The sequence below is a fragment of the Rattus norvegicus genome, chromosome 2 (assembly GCF_036323735.1).
Source record: "Rattus norvegicus strain BN/NHsdMcwi chromosome 2, GRCr8, whole genome shotgun sequence".
In the NCBI taxonomy this organism is placed as follows: domain Eukaryota; kingdom Metazoa; phylum Chordata; class Mammalia; order Rodentia; family Muridae; genus Rattus; species Rattus norvegicus.
Window position 1 is genome coordinate 22803646 of NC_086020.1, and position 15565 is coordinate 22819210.

Consider the following 15565-nt stretch of genomic DNA (forward strand, 5'->3'; position numbering starts at 1 on the left):
TGTGCCCATGAAGTCAACACAAAATGTCTTCCTGCACAAGACATGAAGAATAACACCAGTTGCCATGTCAAGGTAAATAGAGAAATCTTACAGGGGGTGAGGGATAATTGTTTTCCTTCTCTTAGCATCTGGATGAAAAGCTATAGACAAGTAATGAAGGCCAAAAGAGGGAGAACTAGTATCTACAACTACAGGGGATGAACCCTTATTTGACAATAGTAAGTGGTCATCCCTAAAGCAAATATAGGCAACAATAAGTGTTTTATCATAATATAAAACAATATACCTATATGTATAACAACAGTAATTTTAAAAAGAGGCCATGAAGAAAAAATAAAAAAAAAAAAAGAGGCCATGAATTGGGTTGGAAGAAGTACAGAAATATTGAGACTATAGTGCACATACATGAAATTAGAAAGATACTTTAAAAAATAATCTAAAGAAACTACCAAGCAGAGCAAGAATGCCAGTAGAAACATGTACATCTTAATTTCCTCCATGAGTTATATATCATGAAGTCTTACTTGCTCAATTTCAGTCTCTAGAGCAAATACCTACACATTGGGTCTCTCTAGGAACTAAGTGTCCCCAACTCCCCCTGTAAACTGCTAACTTTTCATTACTGGGATTTCCCATTGTTTTATACTTCAACCATATGGTACAAAAGTAGCTAATTTATTATTTGAAAGGCAATTTAAAAGATCTTTTATGTGTTCAAGGATAACTTACTGAACCTTTCTAGGACTCTATTTGCTCTGGAAAAGTAGTGACTTGAACTAGAGAAAGTACAATTATAGAAGATCTGGGATTCAGATATATGTAATGCTGATCCTGGCAATAATGCTTACACGTACCTCTCCAGTATCACTAAGAAACAGCCCAAACTGTCTCTGCAGCATGGTGGTAGGCTTTGATAAATTAAGTTTTCCATTTAGAATTTGTAAATAAACGTATCTATGATGAGGATTCTGGCTAAGATGAACAGCATATGTGTAGTTCCAAAGAGCTTATGAGTAATCTATTTGGCAGTACACGTTGCTCTCCCTGTGTGAGAGGAGATTCACTGTGCAATGTTACAAGGTCTATCAAAGACCTTAGAAAGACTTAGAAATTTTAGACTCTGTTCTATTTTTAAAAACAACTATATCAGTATTCATCAAGTGTGTGGCACGGCCATTCATTTACTTTCAAAAAGGCTATTCTATAACCAGACTGCCTTTCAGGAAGCCTAGCAACTAAGTAGAAACCCAAATGATTGACAGTAATTATACAGGAACTTCCTGTTTGTTAAGAAGCAGGAGTAATTAAATAATGCGCTAAATCTTAGGCACATAATTATGAAGAGAAATGGACAGAAAGCTTCTTTATTTGTTTGTAATATCTGTGCTACTTTAATCTGCACTGAACGGCCAAGCATAGTAGGAGAGTACTTTTGTATTTGATCTTTTAGCAAGGCTAATTCAAATATTCTCCAATGGTAAGAAATAATGTCAATTTCCAGTAACAAAATGAGGATTATTCAGCTATATTAATTGTTTATTAAAGATAAATATTCCTTTACATAATTCCTTATATCATGGCTAATTAGGAGTAATTAACATATGATTAAAATGTTTCAATCTTTATAAAATAAATCTAGCCTTCTAGTAAATACTTCTTCGTGATACCTAAAAACCTTTAACTGGTTAAAATTCTTATATTCATATATAATTAAATGTGTGCTCATATAAAACTTTACTGTTACAGTGCCAATGCAGCTCTGAAATGAGAGAATTCATAAAGAAAGACTGTTTGTTGCATTGTATACGATACTTGGGCACTTAATGATTTTCTATTGCTTTGTGAGATTCTATTATTTGTGAAACCAAACTATGATATTTTCTCAGTTTGAATACAAAAGACCAGTCTCCGGAAGAGAAGGGTATTTCACAGGATTTATAATCCCCAACAGGCTTCAGGTTCCAAGTGAAAAATAAAAAACAAAAACAAAAAAATAAAACACTTTGAGGCACTTTTCATAAAAAATTATGAAAGTCTATGAGATAGTAAAATCAATTAGGAGCAGGAGAGATGGTTGAGCAGTTGGGAGCACTGGTTATACTCCCAGAGGACCCAGGTTTAGTTCCCATAATCCAAATGGCAACTCATAACTGTTTGTAATCCAGCTCTAAGCGATTTCATACCCTCACACACACTTGCACGCAGGTAAAACACCAATGCACATAAAATAAAAAACAGTTTCAAAACTCATTTAGATGAGAGTGAAAGTGGCCTAGTTCTCTCTATAATCTAAGGCTTCACTATAATGACCTTAGCTATTTTAGCTCTTGGAATCTTTATCAGAAACAAAGCAAAAATTCTGCCACCCCTAGGCCCTTAGGATGCAGTCATATTTTAGAAAGGAAGTCATTAATGATGTTTTAAGCTATTTCAAAACTCTGAACATCAATATATTGTAAAAACAAAACTTGCTACAGAAAAATATTAGTTGCATTGTCTACAACCTTTGGCGATACTTGGGAATTCATTTAGCCAATAAGCTATACCCATGAGCTTTACGGTCTGCTTCTTTCATGCAATGCTAAAAACTGACGTCTAGGCCTAATACACGGGGGACACTCTACTACTGTGTTCAATCTACAGATCCTCAAGGTTTTCATGCTATGACACAGCCCGTGAGACTGGCCTATTTACCAGGGTAATAGCCATAACAACCGAGGAAAGTTTTAAACTTCGGGTAATAAAACCAAGGAAATTATTTTAGTCATAAAAATATTACATATACATTTCTTTCAAAATTTGATATGCAGATCCTACTTCTGGATAAATGGATAAAATAAACACCTTTCAGGTTGTAGTGGCACACACCTTTAATCCTAGCACTAGGGGGACAGAGGTAAGAGGCTTTCTGTGAATTTGAGGCCAGCCTGTTTTACCTAGTGAGTACCAGAATAGTCAGGTTATAAAGAAATGATATGTCTTAAATAAGAATGAAAGAAAGAGAGAAAGAAAGGAAGGAAGGAAGGAAGGAAAGAAGGAAGGAAGGAAGGAAGGAAGGAAGGAAGGCAGGAAGGAAGGAAAGAAATCAATCTTTCTTGTAATAGATGGTTGAATCAGTAAAAGATTGTCATGTCAGTAAACCTCAGTCATCACAAAGGAACAGGGCGGTCCTGTAAATAACCCATGAGGATTGTGGGAATTTTAATAACGAAAACAAGAATCACATAATATAATTACTACGAAATTATACACTCACACACTTTTAGAAATAGGTTTCTGAAAGACAGAGTAAATCTGGTATTCCTTACTTCTCCCATTTGCTTGACTATATGAATGCAGTCATACCTGAAACAGAAAGATCTATATCACAGCCACGTGCTTTCTTAAATCGCAGGCAACCAAGACGCTAGAAGAAGTTCAGGAAGAAGAGGCACCTCAGACTCAGCTCATAATCATAACACACAGAGTGTGAGACCAAAATTGAAATGATGGTGGCATGCAGCATGGATGAGCTGCATGGCAGGCTGGAAGACACCTCACAGCTGCTGTTGTTAATGGCCCTGGTGTTGTTTCTATTTTGATGTTAATTCTGCTTCCCCAGGAGGGGAAGCCTGAGTCTAAGAGTGAATCACTTACTAAGGTGACTTCATGTGACCCTTCACCTATGAATAAGGATTTCAAGGAACCAATCACTGGAAAAGAAGTCCATGGAACTTCCAGGACAGACTGGAAGAGGACAGGAAGGAAAAGGTGACTTGCTTTTCAACAGGGAGAACTTGGAAGACAAATGGAGCGAGAGGTTTAGATGGCAGACCCACCAGGATTTGCCCCCAGAAGACTTATACTTAGAATAGCGTACAGAATTAGGATGCTAGTTGCAGCATCCAGCAATTGAGTTACCTGTTGATTCTAAACTAAGTTTGTGTAGTGTTTTGTTTTAAGCATGAGTCAACTGGGTTCCATAGCAAGGTATGATGGCAGGGCACCGCATCCAGGAATTTGGAAGCATGGGGCTGGCATGGCAGCAAACCACCATGGGAACTTACCATCCAGGTGGAGAGATTTCAGAGCTCTAGGTCAGAGAGTTTGCCAGGATGATGACAGGCCAGGTCAGCCTGTCCTCAGGTGACTTGCTCCCAGTAGCATGGGATTGCCTTTTTATTATTTCACACTACAATGTACAATGCTTCCCCTCAGACTTGTGGACTCAAGTTTTGATTCCAAATCAAGAGTTTCAAATTTGAGATTTAGTTTTCTTAAGAACAAATAATTTAAAAATAAAAAAGACCCAAAGGCTTGAGAATTACACCAGTGACACAAAAAATAAAGGAATAATAAAGAGAAAAATGTTGCCAAATTAAAATAGTACAATTATACTCAAGCCTTGCTAAAAATAGGTTCAATACATAAAAGCCCTAATGTCATTACATACTTAGTGATATATTTTTGATCAATAAGCTGGTCTCCAGGAGTGCTGACACACAGGTTTACAGAAGGGTCAAGCCACTGTCAGAGACAGCATGACCAGCTAACACCAGAGATAACCAAATGATTAGAAGCAAGCACAGGAACCTAAGCAATAGAAACCAAGACTACCTGGCATCATCAGAGCCTAGTTCTCCCACAACAGCAAATACTGAATATCCCAACACACCAAAAAAGCAAGATTTGGATTTAAAACCACATCTTATGAAGGTGATAGAGGATTTTAAGAAAAACATAAATGACTCCCTTAAAGAAATACAGGAGAACACAGGTAAACAAGTAGAAGCCATTAAAGAGGAAACACAAAAATTCCTTAAAGAATTAAAGGGAAACAACCAAACAGGTGAAGAAATTGAACAAAACCATCAACGATTTAAAAATGGAAATAGAAGCAATAAAGAAATTACAAAGGGAGACAACCCAGGAGATAGAAAACCTATGAAAGAGATGAGGAGTCATAGATGCAAGCATCAGCAACAGAATACAAGAGATGGAATAGAATTTCAGGGGCAGAAGATAGCATAGAAAACATTGACACAATCATCAAAGATAATGTAAAAATCACATAAAGCTTCTAACCCAAAATATCCAAGAAATCTGGGACAAAATGAGAAGAACAAACATAAGGATAATAGGTATAGAAGAGAGTGAAGATCCCAACTTAAAGGGTCAGTAAATGTCTTCTACAAAATTATAGAGGAAATCCTCCCTAATCAAAAGAAAGAGACACCCATAAACATACATGAAGTCTATAGAACTCCAAATAGATTGGACCAGAAAAGAAATTTCTCCCGTCAGATAGTAGTCAAAACACCAAACACAGGAAACAAAGAATATTGGAAGCAGTAAGGGAAAAAGTCAAGTAACATATAAAGGCAGGCCTATAAGAATTACACCAGACTTCTCACCAGACATTATGAAAGCCGGACGATCCCGGGCAGATGTCAAACAGACCCTAAGAGAAACAGATGCCAGCCCAGGCTACTATATCCAGTAAAACTCTCAATTAATATAGATGGAGAAACCAAGATATTCCATGACAAAACCAAATTTACACAAAATCTCTCCACAAATCCAGCCCTACAAAGGATAATAGAGGGAAAGTACCAATACAAGGAGTGAAAATAGACTCTAGAAAAAGCAAGAAAATAATTTCCTTGCAACAAAGCAAGAGAGACACACAAATATAATTCTACCTCTAACAACAAAAATAACAGAAAGCAACAATTACTATTCCTTTATATCTCTTAACATCAATGGACACAATTCCCCATTAAAAAGACAAAAACTAACAAACTGGATAGGTAAAAAAGATCCAGCTTTTTGCGGTATACAGGAAACACACCTCAGTGACAAAGACAGACACAACCTCAGAGAAAAAGACTGGAAAACAATATTTCCAAGCAAATGATCCCAAAAAACAAGCTGAACTAGCCATTCTAATATCTAATAAAATAGACTTTCAACCAAAAGTTATCAAAATAGATAAGGACAGATACTTCATATTCCTCAAAGAAAAATCCACCAAGATGAACTCTCAATCCAGAATATTTATGCTCCATATGCAAGGGCACCTATATTCATAAAAGAAACCTTAATAAAGCTCAAAGCACTCATTGCAACTCACACAATAATAGTGGAAGATTTGAATACCCCACCCCCATCAATAGACAAATCATGGAAATGGAAAATAAACAGAGACATAGAGAAACTAACAGAAGTTACGAACCAAATGGACTTAACACATATTTATAGAACATTTCATCCTAAAACAAAAGAATTTACCTTTTTTCAGCACCTCATGGTACATTCTCCAAAATTGCCCATATAATCTGTCATGAAACAGGCCTCAACAGATACAAGAAGACTGAAATAATCCCATGCATCCTATCAGATCACCACGGACTAAGGCTGGTCTTCAATAACAAAAAAGTAACAGACAGCCCACATATACATGGAAGTTGAACAACACTCTACTCAATGATAACTTGGTTAAAGAAGAAATAAGGAAAGAAATTAAAGACTTTAGAATTTAATGAAAATGAAGGCATAATATATAAAAAAAAACAAGGAAAACTCATAGCGCAGAGGGCCTCCAAAAAGAAACTGGAAAGAGCATATATCAGCAGCTTGACTGCACACCTTTTAGCTCTAGAACAAAAAGAAGCAAATACACACAAGAGGAGTAGACAGCAGGAAATAATCAAATTCAGGGCTGAAATCGACACAAGAAGAAGCACACAAAGAATCAACAAAACCAGGAGCTCGTTCTTTGAGAAAATCAACAAGATAGAAAAACCCTTAGCCAGACTAACCAGAGGGCACAGTGAGTGTATCACATTGACAAAATGAGAAATGAAAAGGGAAACATAAGAACAAAATCTGGGGAAATTTAAAAAGTAATCTGACCCTACTACAAAAGCTTATATTCAACAAACGGGAAAATCTGGATGAAATCGACAATTTTCTAGACACCAAAGTTAAATCAGGATCAGAAAAACCATCTAAATATCCCATAACTCCTAAAGACATAGAAGCAGTTATTAAAAGTCTCCCAACCAAAAAAAGCTCAGGACTTAGTGCAGAATTCTATCAGACTTTCATAGAAGACCTAATACCAATACTGTCCCAACTATTCCACAAAATAGAAACAGAAAAAACATTACCCTTCTATTAAGCCACAATCACACTTACACCTAAACCACACAAAGTCCAAACAAAGAAAGAGAAATTCAGACCAATTTCCCTTATGAATATCAATGCAAAAATACTCCATAAAATTCTTGCAAACTGAATCTAAGAACACATCAAAACGATCATCCATCATGATCAAGTAGGATTCATCCCAGGTATGCAGGCATGGTTCAATATATGGAAATCTATCAACGTAATCTACTATATAAGCAAACTTAAAGAAAAAAAAACCACATGATTATCTCATTAGATGCTGAGAAAGCATTTGACAAAATTCAACACCCCTTCATATTAAAAGTCCTAGAAAGAACAGGAATTCAAGGCCCATACCAAAACATAGTAAAAGCAATATACAGCAAACCAATAGCCAACATCAAATTAAAATGGAGAAAAACTTGAAGTAATTCCATAAAATCACGTAGTAGACAAGGTGGCCACTCCCTCCATATTATTTCAATATAGTACTCGCAGTCCTAGCCAAAGTAATCAGGCAACAAAGGGAGGTCAAAGGGATACAAATTGGAAAGGAAGAAGTCAAAATATCAGTATTTGCAGATTATATGATAGTAAACTTAAATGACCCCAGAAATTCCACGAGAGAACTACTAAGCAAAATGGCTGTTATAAAATTAACACACACAAATCAGAAGCCTTCCTCTACTCAAAGGATAAATCGGATGAGATAGAAATTAGGGAAATGACACCCTTCACAATAGTCACAAATAACATAAAGTACCTCAGTGTGACTATAACCAAGCAAGTGAAAGATTTGTATGACAGGAACTTCAACTCTCTGAAGAAAGAAAGTGAAAATATCAGAAGACAGAAAAAGCTCCCATGATCATGGATTGTCAGGATTAATGTAGTAAAAGTGGCCATTTTGCCAAAAGTAATCTATAGATTCAAAGCAATCACCATCAAAATTCCAACTCAATTTTTCATAGAGTTAGAAAGCACAATTTGCAAATTCCCTTGGAATAACAAAAAAAAAAAAAACCCACGATAGTGAAAACTATCCTCAACAATAAAATACTTCTGAGGTAATCACTGTCCCTGACTCAAACTGTATTACAGAGCAGTTGTGATAAAAAGTGTATGGTATTGATATAGAGGTAGGCAGGTAGATCAGTGGAATAGAATTGACAACCCATAAATGAACCTGCATACGTATGATCACTTGATCTTGGACAAAGGAACTAAAATCATCCAGTAAAAAAAACCAGCATTTTCAATAAATGGTGCTGGAATGTAGAAGAATGCAAATTGATCCACTCTTATCACCATGTACAAAGCTCAAGTCTAAGTGGATCAAGGACCTCCACATAAAACCACATACACCCAAACTAATAGATGAAAAAGTGGGGAAGAACCTTGAACACATGGGTACTAGGGAATATTTCATGAATAGAACACCAATGGTTTAAGCTCTGAATTGACAAACGGGACGTCACAAAATTGCAAAGCTTCTGTAAGGCAAAGAACAGTGTCATTAGGACAAAATGGCGACCAACAGATTGGGAAAATATCGTTACTAATCCTACATCTGATAGAGGGCTAATATCCAATATATACAAAGATCTCAAGAAGTAAAACTCCACAGAATTAAATAACACCATTAAAAAATAGCCAGAAGCTGGAACCCAGTTGCCCTTCAACAGAGGAATGGATACAGAAAATGTGGTAAATCTACACAATGGAGTAGTACTACACATCTATCAAAAACAATGACTTCATGAAATTTATAGGCAAATGGATTGAACTAGACAATATCATCCTGAGTGAGGTAACCCAATCACAAAAAAAAATACACATGGTATGCACTCACTGGTAAGTGGATATTAGCCCAAAAGCTTGAGTTACCCAAGATACAATCCACACCCCACATGAAGCTCATGAAGAAGGACTAACAAAGTGTGGATGCTTCAGTCCTTCTTAAAAGGAGCAACAAAATATTCATAGGAGGGGATATGGAGACAAAGTTTGGAGCAGAGACTGAAGGAATGGTTATTTAGAGCTTGCCCCACCTGGGGACCCAGTTCATATACACACAGCAACCAAACCCAGACAATATTGCTGATGACAAGAAGTGCATGCTGACAGGAGCCTGATATAGCTCTCTCCTGAAAGACTCAGCCAGAGCATGACAAATACAGAAGCGAATGCTAGGGCAAACCATTGAGCTAAGAACGGGGTCCCCATTGGATGAGTTAGAAAAAGAGCTGAAGGAGATGAAGGTATTACAACCTCATAAGAACAATACCAACCAACTAGAGCTCTCAGGGTCTAAACCTCTACCCAAAGAGTACACATGGATGTACCCATAGCTCCACAGGCATGTGTAATAGAGGATGGCCTTGTTGGGCACCAATGGGAGGAGAAGCCCTTTGTCCTGCCAAGGCTGGACTACCCAGTGTAGGGGAAAGTCAAGGTGGGGAGGTGGGAAGGGTGAGTGGTTGGAGAGGGAGAATATCATCATAAAAGAAGGTGGAGGGGGATAGGATAGGGGAATGCATGGACAGGAAACAGGGAAAGGGAGTAACATTAGAACTGTAAATAAAAAATATCCAATAAAAAAATAAAATTTGATGCATCAATTAACTAGCTTAATAAGCCTCATTTCATCTTCAGTACCACCCTTGGGGTTTAGGCAAAACTTTCTTATTGCTATATGAGTTCAGAGGTTCCCATATATTGCTACTTACTTGTACTGCCTATATACAACCCTAGAATATAGCTCAGGATTAAATACCTGCTAGGACTTGGTTCACAGGCCTGAATGTGGTTCATAAATTATAAACCAAGACGCTTTCCCCTCTTGTTTCTTTCCTTTTTATAATTTATTCATTTATTGAATATAATATTTAATACAATGTAGTCTGATCAAGGGTTCCCTTCTTCCATGTCCTCCCAGCTCCTCCCTTTATCCCATTCATTCAAAGGTAGCGTTTATTCCCTCTCTTTAGTAACAAGCAGGCAAAGCAAAACAAATAAACAAAGTAAAACAAAAACCAAAAGTAAATACAAACACACATACATACACATACACACACACTCACATACACACACACATACACATACACACACACTCACACACACACATACACACACATACTCATACACACATACACACACATGCACACACACATACACACACATACACACACATACACATACACACACACTCACACACATGCACACACACATACACACACATACACACACATACATACACATACACACACACTCACACATATGCACACACATACACACACATACACACACATACACACATACATACACATACACACACATGCACACACATGCACACACACACATACACACACATACACACACATACACACACATACACATACACACACACTCACACACACATACACACATACTCATACAAACACACATACACATACACACACACACACACACACATACAAACACAAATGAAACCAATAAAAACACAAAATCTGAAACCATAATGTACTAGCAAAAGAACAGTAAGATAAAAAATGCCTGAAAAATGGTACAACTACACATCTGTTATCCCTGTCCCCTTTTACTCTGTAGCAAGCTCTTTTCTGAAGAACAAAAGAAGATTAGGCCTCATCCTGTTCCATCTATTGACCCAGCTCCATGAGATGTCTGATACGAAAGCCCTGCAGTTCTGAGCTGGTGATACTAACATAAGATGCATCTGCCTTCTTGTTCATGAGTGCCATGTAACAGCCAAGGTACATTCCTAGTGAACGGATATATGCTTGCTTGTGTGCCTTGCTGTTATAACTGCTACAGTCTACTGTACATTTTAATGTAATGTTCTTAAAGTTTTAGGGTAAAATTTTTGATCAATTTTATGGAAACCTTTTCTCATATATTTTTTCAATTTGGTGTCTTATGACATAGGAACCCTTAGGGGGTCCGGCCCTCTTACCTGCGCCCAGCACAGGGGCTCCGCTTTCTTCATCAGTGCTGCCATCATAAAGCCCATCCTCCTCAGGTATTTTGTCAGAACTCGGAGTTTCCCTGGAAAGAGAGAAAGGCGGAACTGGAAATTATCGATTGATTCTGGCTAACGATCTACTTAACCAATAAGAAAATACAGAAAAACATTCCTAGAAAAAAAGTTCTGCTCAGACAAAGTAAATTATGCAATTTAGATGAAATCAATGAAAGACTAAGTCTCTTAAAAGAGAAGTGTTATCTTAGTAAACGGAATGGTGGTTAAAGGTCCCTATTAATTACTGAATTAGTTTATCATGTTTTATTCATTTATTTAAACACTAGTCCACCTAGTTACCTAAGGGGCAGTGCTCAGCATTGTAATGACTTGACAGCAGTTCTGCACTTGATTAAATTGCCCCCCAAACGAGGAACAGAGGCACAATGTTTAGTACCACGTGCAAGTAGGACTCTGTACCAGACATAGGAAAAGCTAGAATTCAATGTTATTTTCTTCATACTATGTCATGAAAAACCTATGCTTTTCAGATCCAAGGCAACAGGACCTAGTCTGTATGAGTTAATGACGAAAAACATGTGAAATTACCCAAACCTATACTAACCAATTGTAACCTATAATTCCCCCCACCTTAGGAATCAATTGTACACACACTTTAAGGAAGGAGAGAACATCAATAACAACTTGACAACAATAGGAAAAAATAACATACTTCCACCAGACAATGTAAATGTACCACAGGATTTAACTTTTACTAGCTGGATCAAAAGCCAACATTGCTTAGATGCTAAGATTATAGATGTACAAACAACTTGCAGCCTTGGAAGAGGTGAAAAGTTTTGTTAACTGATATATTTCTTACTTCATAATGTCTAAAATTAAATAAATAAATTAAATAGTTAAATCTTTCAGAATTAAACAAATATGTTTTATATGCTATGACATATGCTATACTTCAAATTAAACCATGGAATGACATGGAGAAATTGTGTGGAGAATATACTCATCCGAGCTAGAATGTCTAAACCCACTACCAAAAAAATGCACATTACTAAAAGTAGACACCTAATGCTGCAAGTCTGTAAAGACATTCTCCTGAGATTTACACCTCTCTTAGCCAAGGGCAAGCGGTTGCTACCTTTCAGGTTTGGTACTCTTCTCCAGCTGCTGGACTTCACTCAACAAGCTTCGGATTTTTGTTTTCTTCTCATTCAGCACCAAGATAAATCTTTGATACAAATCGGCCTCCAAGGCTTCTTTGTCACTCACACATTTCTCAAATCTAAAAATGCAAAGGAGTAAACAAATTGCAAGTCATACAAATTTTCTATCATTAATATTATTCAATCCAACATCATGATTTCAAGAAGCCTTTTGAAGGCAAATGTAATTAAGGTCATTTTATTTAAATAGAGTGTGAAAAAGTTAGAAAATGCTATTTATTAATATTTGTCACTTATGTTCTAAAACAAATAATAATTGAAATAGATAGAAATAAAGCTCTCTAACCTAAATTCTCAAATATAACAATTCATGTGTAGTTTATTTATAAAAGCTCAGTCATTTACATTGTATATTATATTACATGATGTGCATTTATTAATATTACTATTACAGCAGCCATGAGCATATATGAAAGAAAATTTGTTGTCAGTCTTCAGACTATGACTTGTTCCACAAGAACATAACTAATTTGTGTCTTTATAACCCACCATATTTAAGCACAAATCTGAACATAAATAAAAAATGTATGTAATGAATTGAATTATACCACCTGATATTTCTAAGAAGATAATAAAGAAATGATGAAAAAAGTATATATCTTTAGCCATAGAGATATAAAAGAAGAATAAAATTCTCTAGTATTAATAATTCATCCTGGAATGTTATAATGCTCAAGCGAATTTCACTTGCTTTAATGTCCCAACAGACAGGAAGGATGTAAACTAACAGAAGCTATATACACCTACTGTGTACGTCATGAGTAAATGATTATTATACACATTTAAACACAAATATTTCATTGAAAGTATTCCTATAGTCAAGTTCTGCCCAACTTTACCTTTACTGCGCTGCTTATTCTATATGTTCCTAAATATACTTTATATGTGTCCCATGTATGTCCTAATAATAAAATATGTACATATATACACATGTAAACTAAGGCGAGATAATTAAAAGTGAAAATGTCAAAAAGTGAGACGGTTCCTATCAGCCCTTGATGTGTCTCACAACCCATCTACATAAAAGCACACAGACGTTATTCTAGGGTAAAAAGGACTATGTACCAATGCAGTTCTGGAACCAATTAGTGCACATTCGTTTAGCATGGATTTTACTAAGGCTGGCATTGCATGAGACCACAGAACACGTGTGTTCTACCAAGTGCTTTGTGCTCAGTGCCTAGCAGAGATGCTCAGTACACATTCATGACATAAACAAATAAAGTGAGCTCATGAGTACAGTCTTTTTCATTTGCTGATTTATTACACATCAAAAGTACCCTTCTTTTTCAACACCGTATCTCAGTTTCTCTGAGCCTGTCTTCCAAGACGCCAACCAGTTGGCACTAGGTTAATTGAGAGCTACATGACATGTACTTTGAAGTCCTGCTCCTTGGAGATTCCTTTTTCTAGTAGCCATTCCAAGTGTGTGAGACTGGTCCTACAAGCTGAGAGACGAATCTGAGTTCTTCAGCAGCACGGTGTCCGTGCTAGGGGCTGAGAATTTCCTAAAGAGCATGGGATGGAATACATACTCCTTCAGCCACTTCACTCTGGCAAAAGAGCTTGGTGGACTTGTTTTATCTCATTGGTTACAAGACACACCAGGGTCTGTGGGACCTCTTAGGAATGTCTGCTTCCTTTCAGTTCAGGCTTCCTATTTCAAGATACTGCCAATATTTGTGATATATGTTATGTGCAGGGTATGTTACTCTATAATTTCAGATGCAAACTGTCAGGTGAACATTCTCTTATTTTCAAACATAAGAAATTTAAATATGAGGAAAATATATAAACAACTAAATTATCTCAGTATATAATAAAATGTTTTAAATACATACAGATATTCTTATACAAATAAATTTCATGCATATCACAATTTACTACAGAAAGATTCAGAGATAGCAACAAATTCAGAATCTATTAAATTTAACTACATATTTAATTTTTATATAAAGCATCCCTGAAATTTTTGACTGTAAGATTATACACTCATATTAACTGTCAAGAACTATCAAGCTAATCCCCACAACCTTATGAAAACTACATCATGTAAAACACATTAAAATTTTTTCAAAATATTAAACTACAATTTCATATAATTTTCATAAAGTAGTACTAGTCTGAATACCCATAGCACAACTGTACTGAGAGGCAACATAATTCTTGTTATGCATAAGAACTTATGTATCATGTAACTTAGCCTTCTCTGTTTTATGGCTTTATTTTAATAAATTGGTCATCAGACAGGGTAACACTTCCCAGAAAAAGTTGAACTATATGGCATAGAATATTATTATAAACAGTGATAGAGCACAAATTTACTCAGTTATTATCTCAACAAACTCAGAGAATACTGGCCATTTATCTAGAATTTAGTAAGACACACATAGCTTGTCTTAAACATCCTTAAAACTAATCTTCCACAGCATTATAATGTTGCTATATGATATTTATTACTTGCCTCCTGACAATTGTCTATGTGAAAAGTTGGGCAAGAATTAGTAGGTCAGAGCATTGGTCAAGGAGAGACATGGGATTCATTGCTAAGCCTGAGGTAGTAAACCCCCCCACACACACACAGACCCCCTAAAGCAGACTATAACTAGTCCAAGGGTCTGCCATAAAGCCAGGGTCAAAGCACGTTATACAGAAGTAGCACAGGAAAAACCTAACGATATTTGTTCTTTCAAAGTTGATGATGATATTGAGCAATAATAATGCTAAAAGTCATCATTAATTAGGGACTTAGGAAGTTAGACGAGAGCATAGTTCTTTTTAAACATGATAATAAATAAATAAACACATAAATACACAGATTCGTTAAAATAAAATATTTCTGAGTGCTGAGAGGCCAAAAAAGGAAACAAAGCAAAAACAAAACCAAGAAAAAATCACACAAAAATTAATATTCAAAATAAACTAACCAATTGACAGTTCAGAGTACATAAGAGACATGTGTGTGTGGACATATGATACAGGAACAATACAGTGACCATTATATTAACCTGTTCATGTGGACATATGATATAGGGCAATACAGTGACCATTATATTAACATGTTCATGTGGACATATGATATAGGGCAATACAGTGACCATTACAGTAACAGTGAGCTCTGGTCCAAGTTATAGCAGGTCAAGGTTGAATAACACTAGAACACCTGAGTAGCACAGACTGGCTCAAGGTG

At 36.1% G+C, this 15565-nt stretch overlaps 1 protein-coding gene across 12 annotated transcripts in view; it reads right to left on the reverse strand.

Annotated features, from left to right (window-relative positions):
- The window catches only part of Xrcc4 (X-ray repair cross complementing 4), a 246424-nt gene that overhangs the window by 117140 nt on the left and 113719 nt on the right, over positions 1–15565 (reverse strand). For 9 of the 12 annotated variants that reach the window (XM_008760636.3, NM_001006999.1, XM_006231751.4 and 6 more), the window contains exons 5-6: positions 12291–12434; positions 11126–11217 (exon numbers count right to left, since the gene is read on the reverse strand). In XM_008760636.3, coding sequence (XP_008758858.1) covers positions 11126–11217; positions 12291–12434 — 236 coding nt within the window. Of the gene's footprint in view, positions 1–11125; positions 11218–12290; positions 12435–15565 lie in introns of those variants that run through there. The other 3 variants (XM_063281713.1, XM_063281712.1, XM_063281714.1) reach the window with 1 other exon arrangement.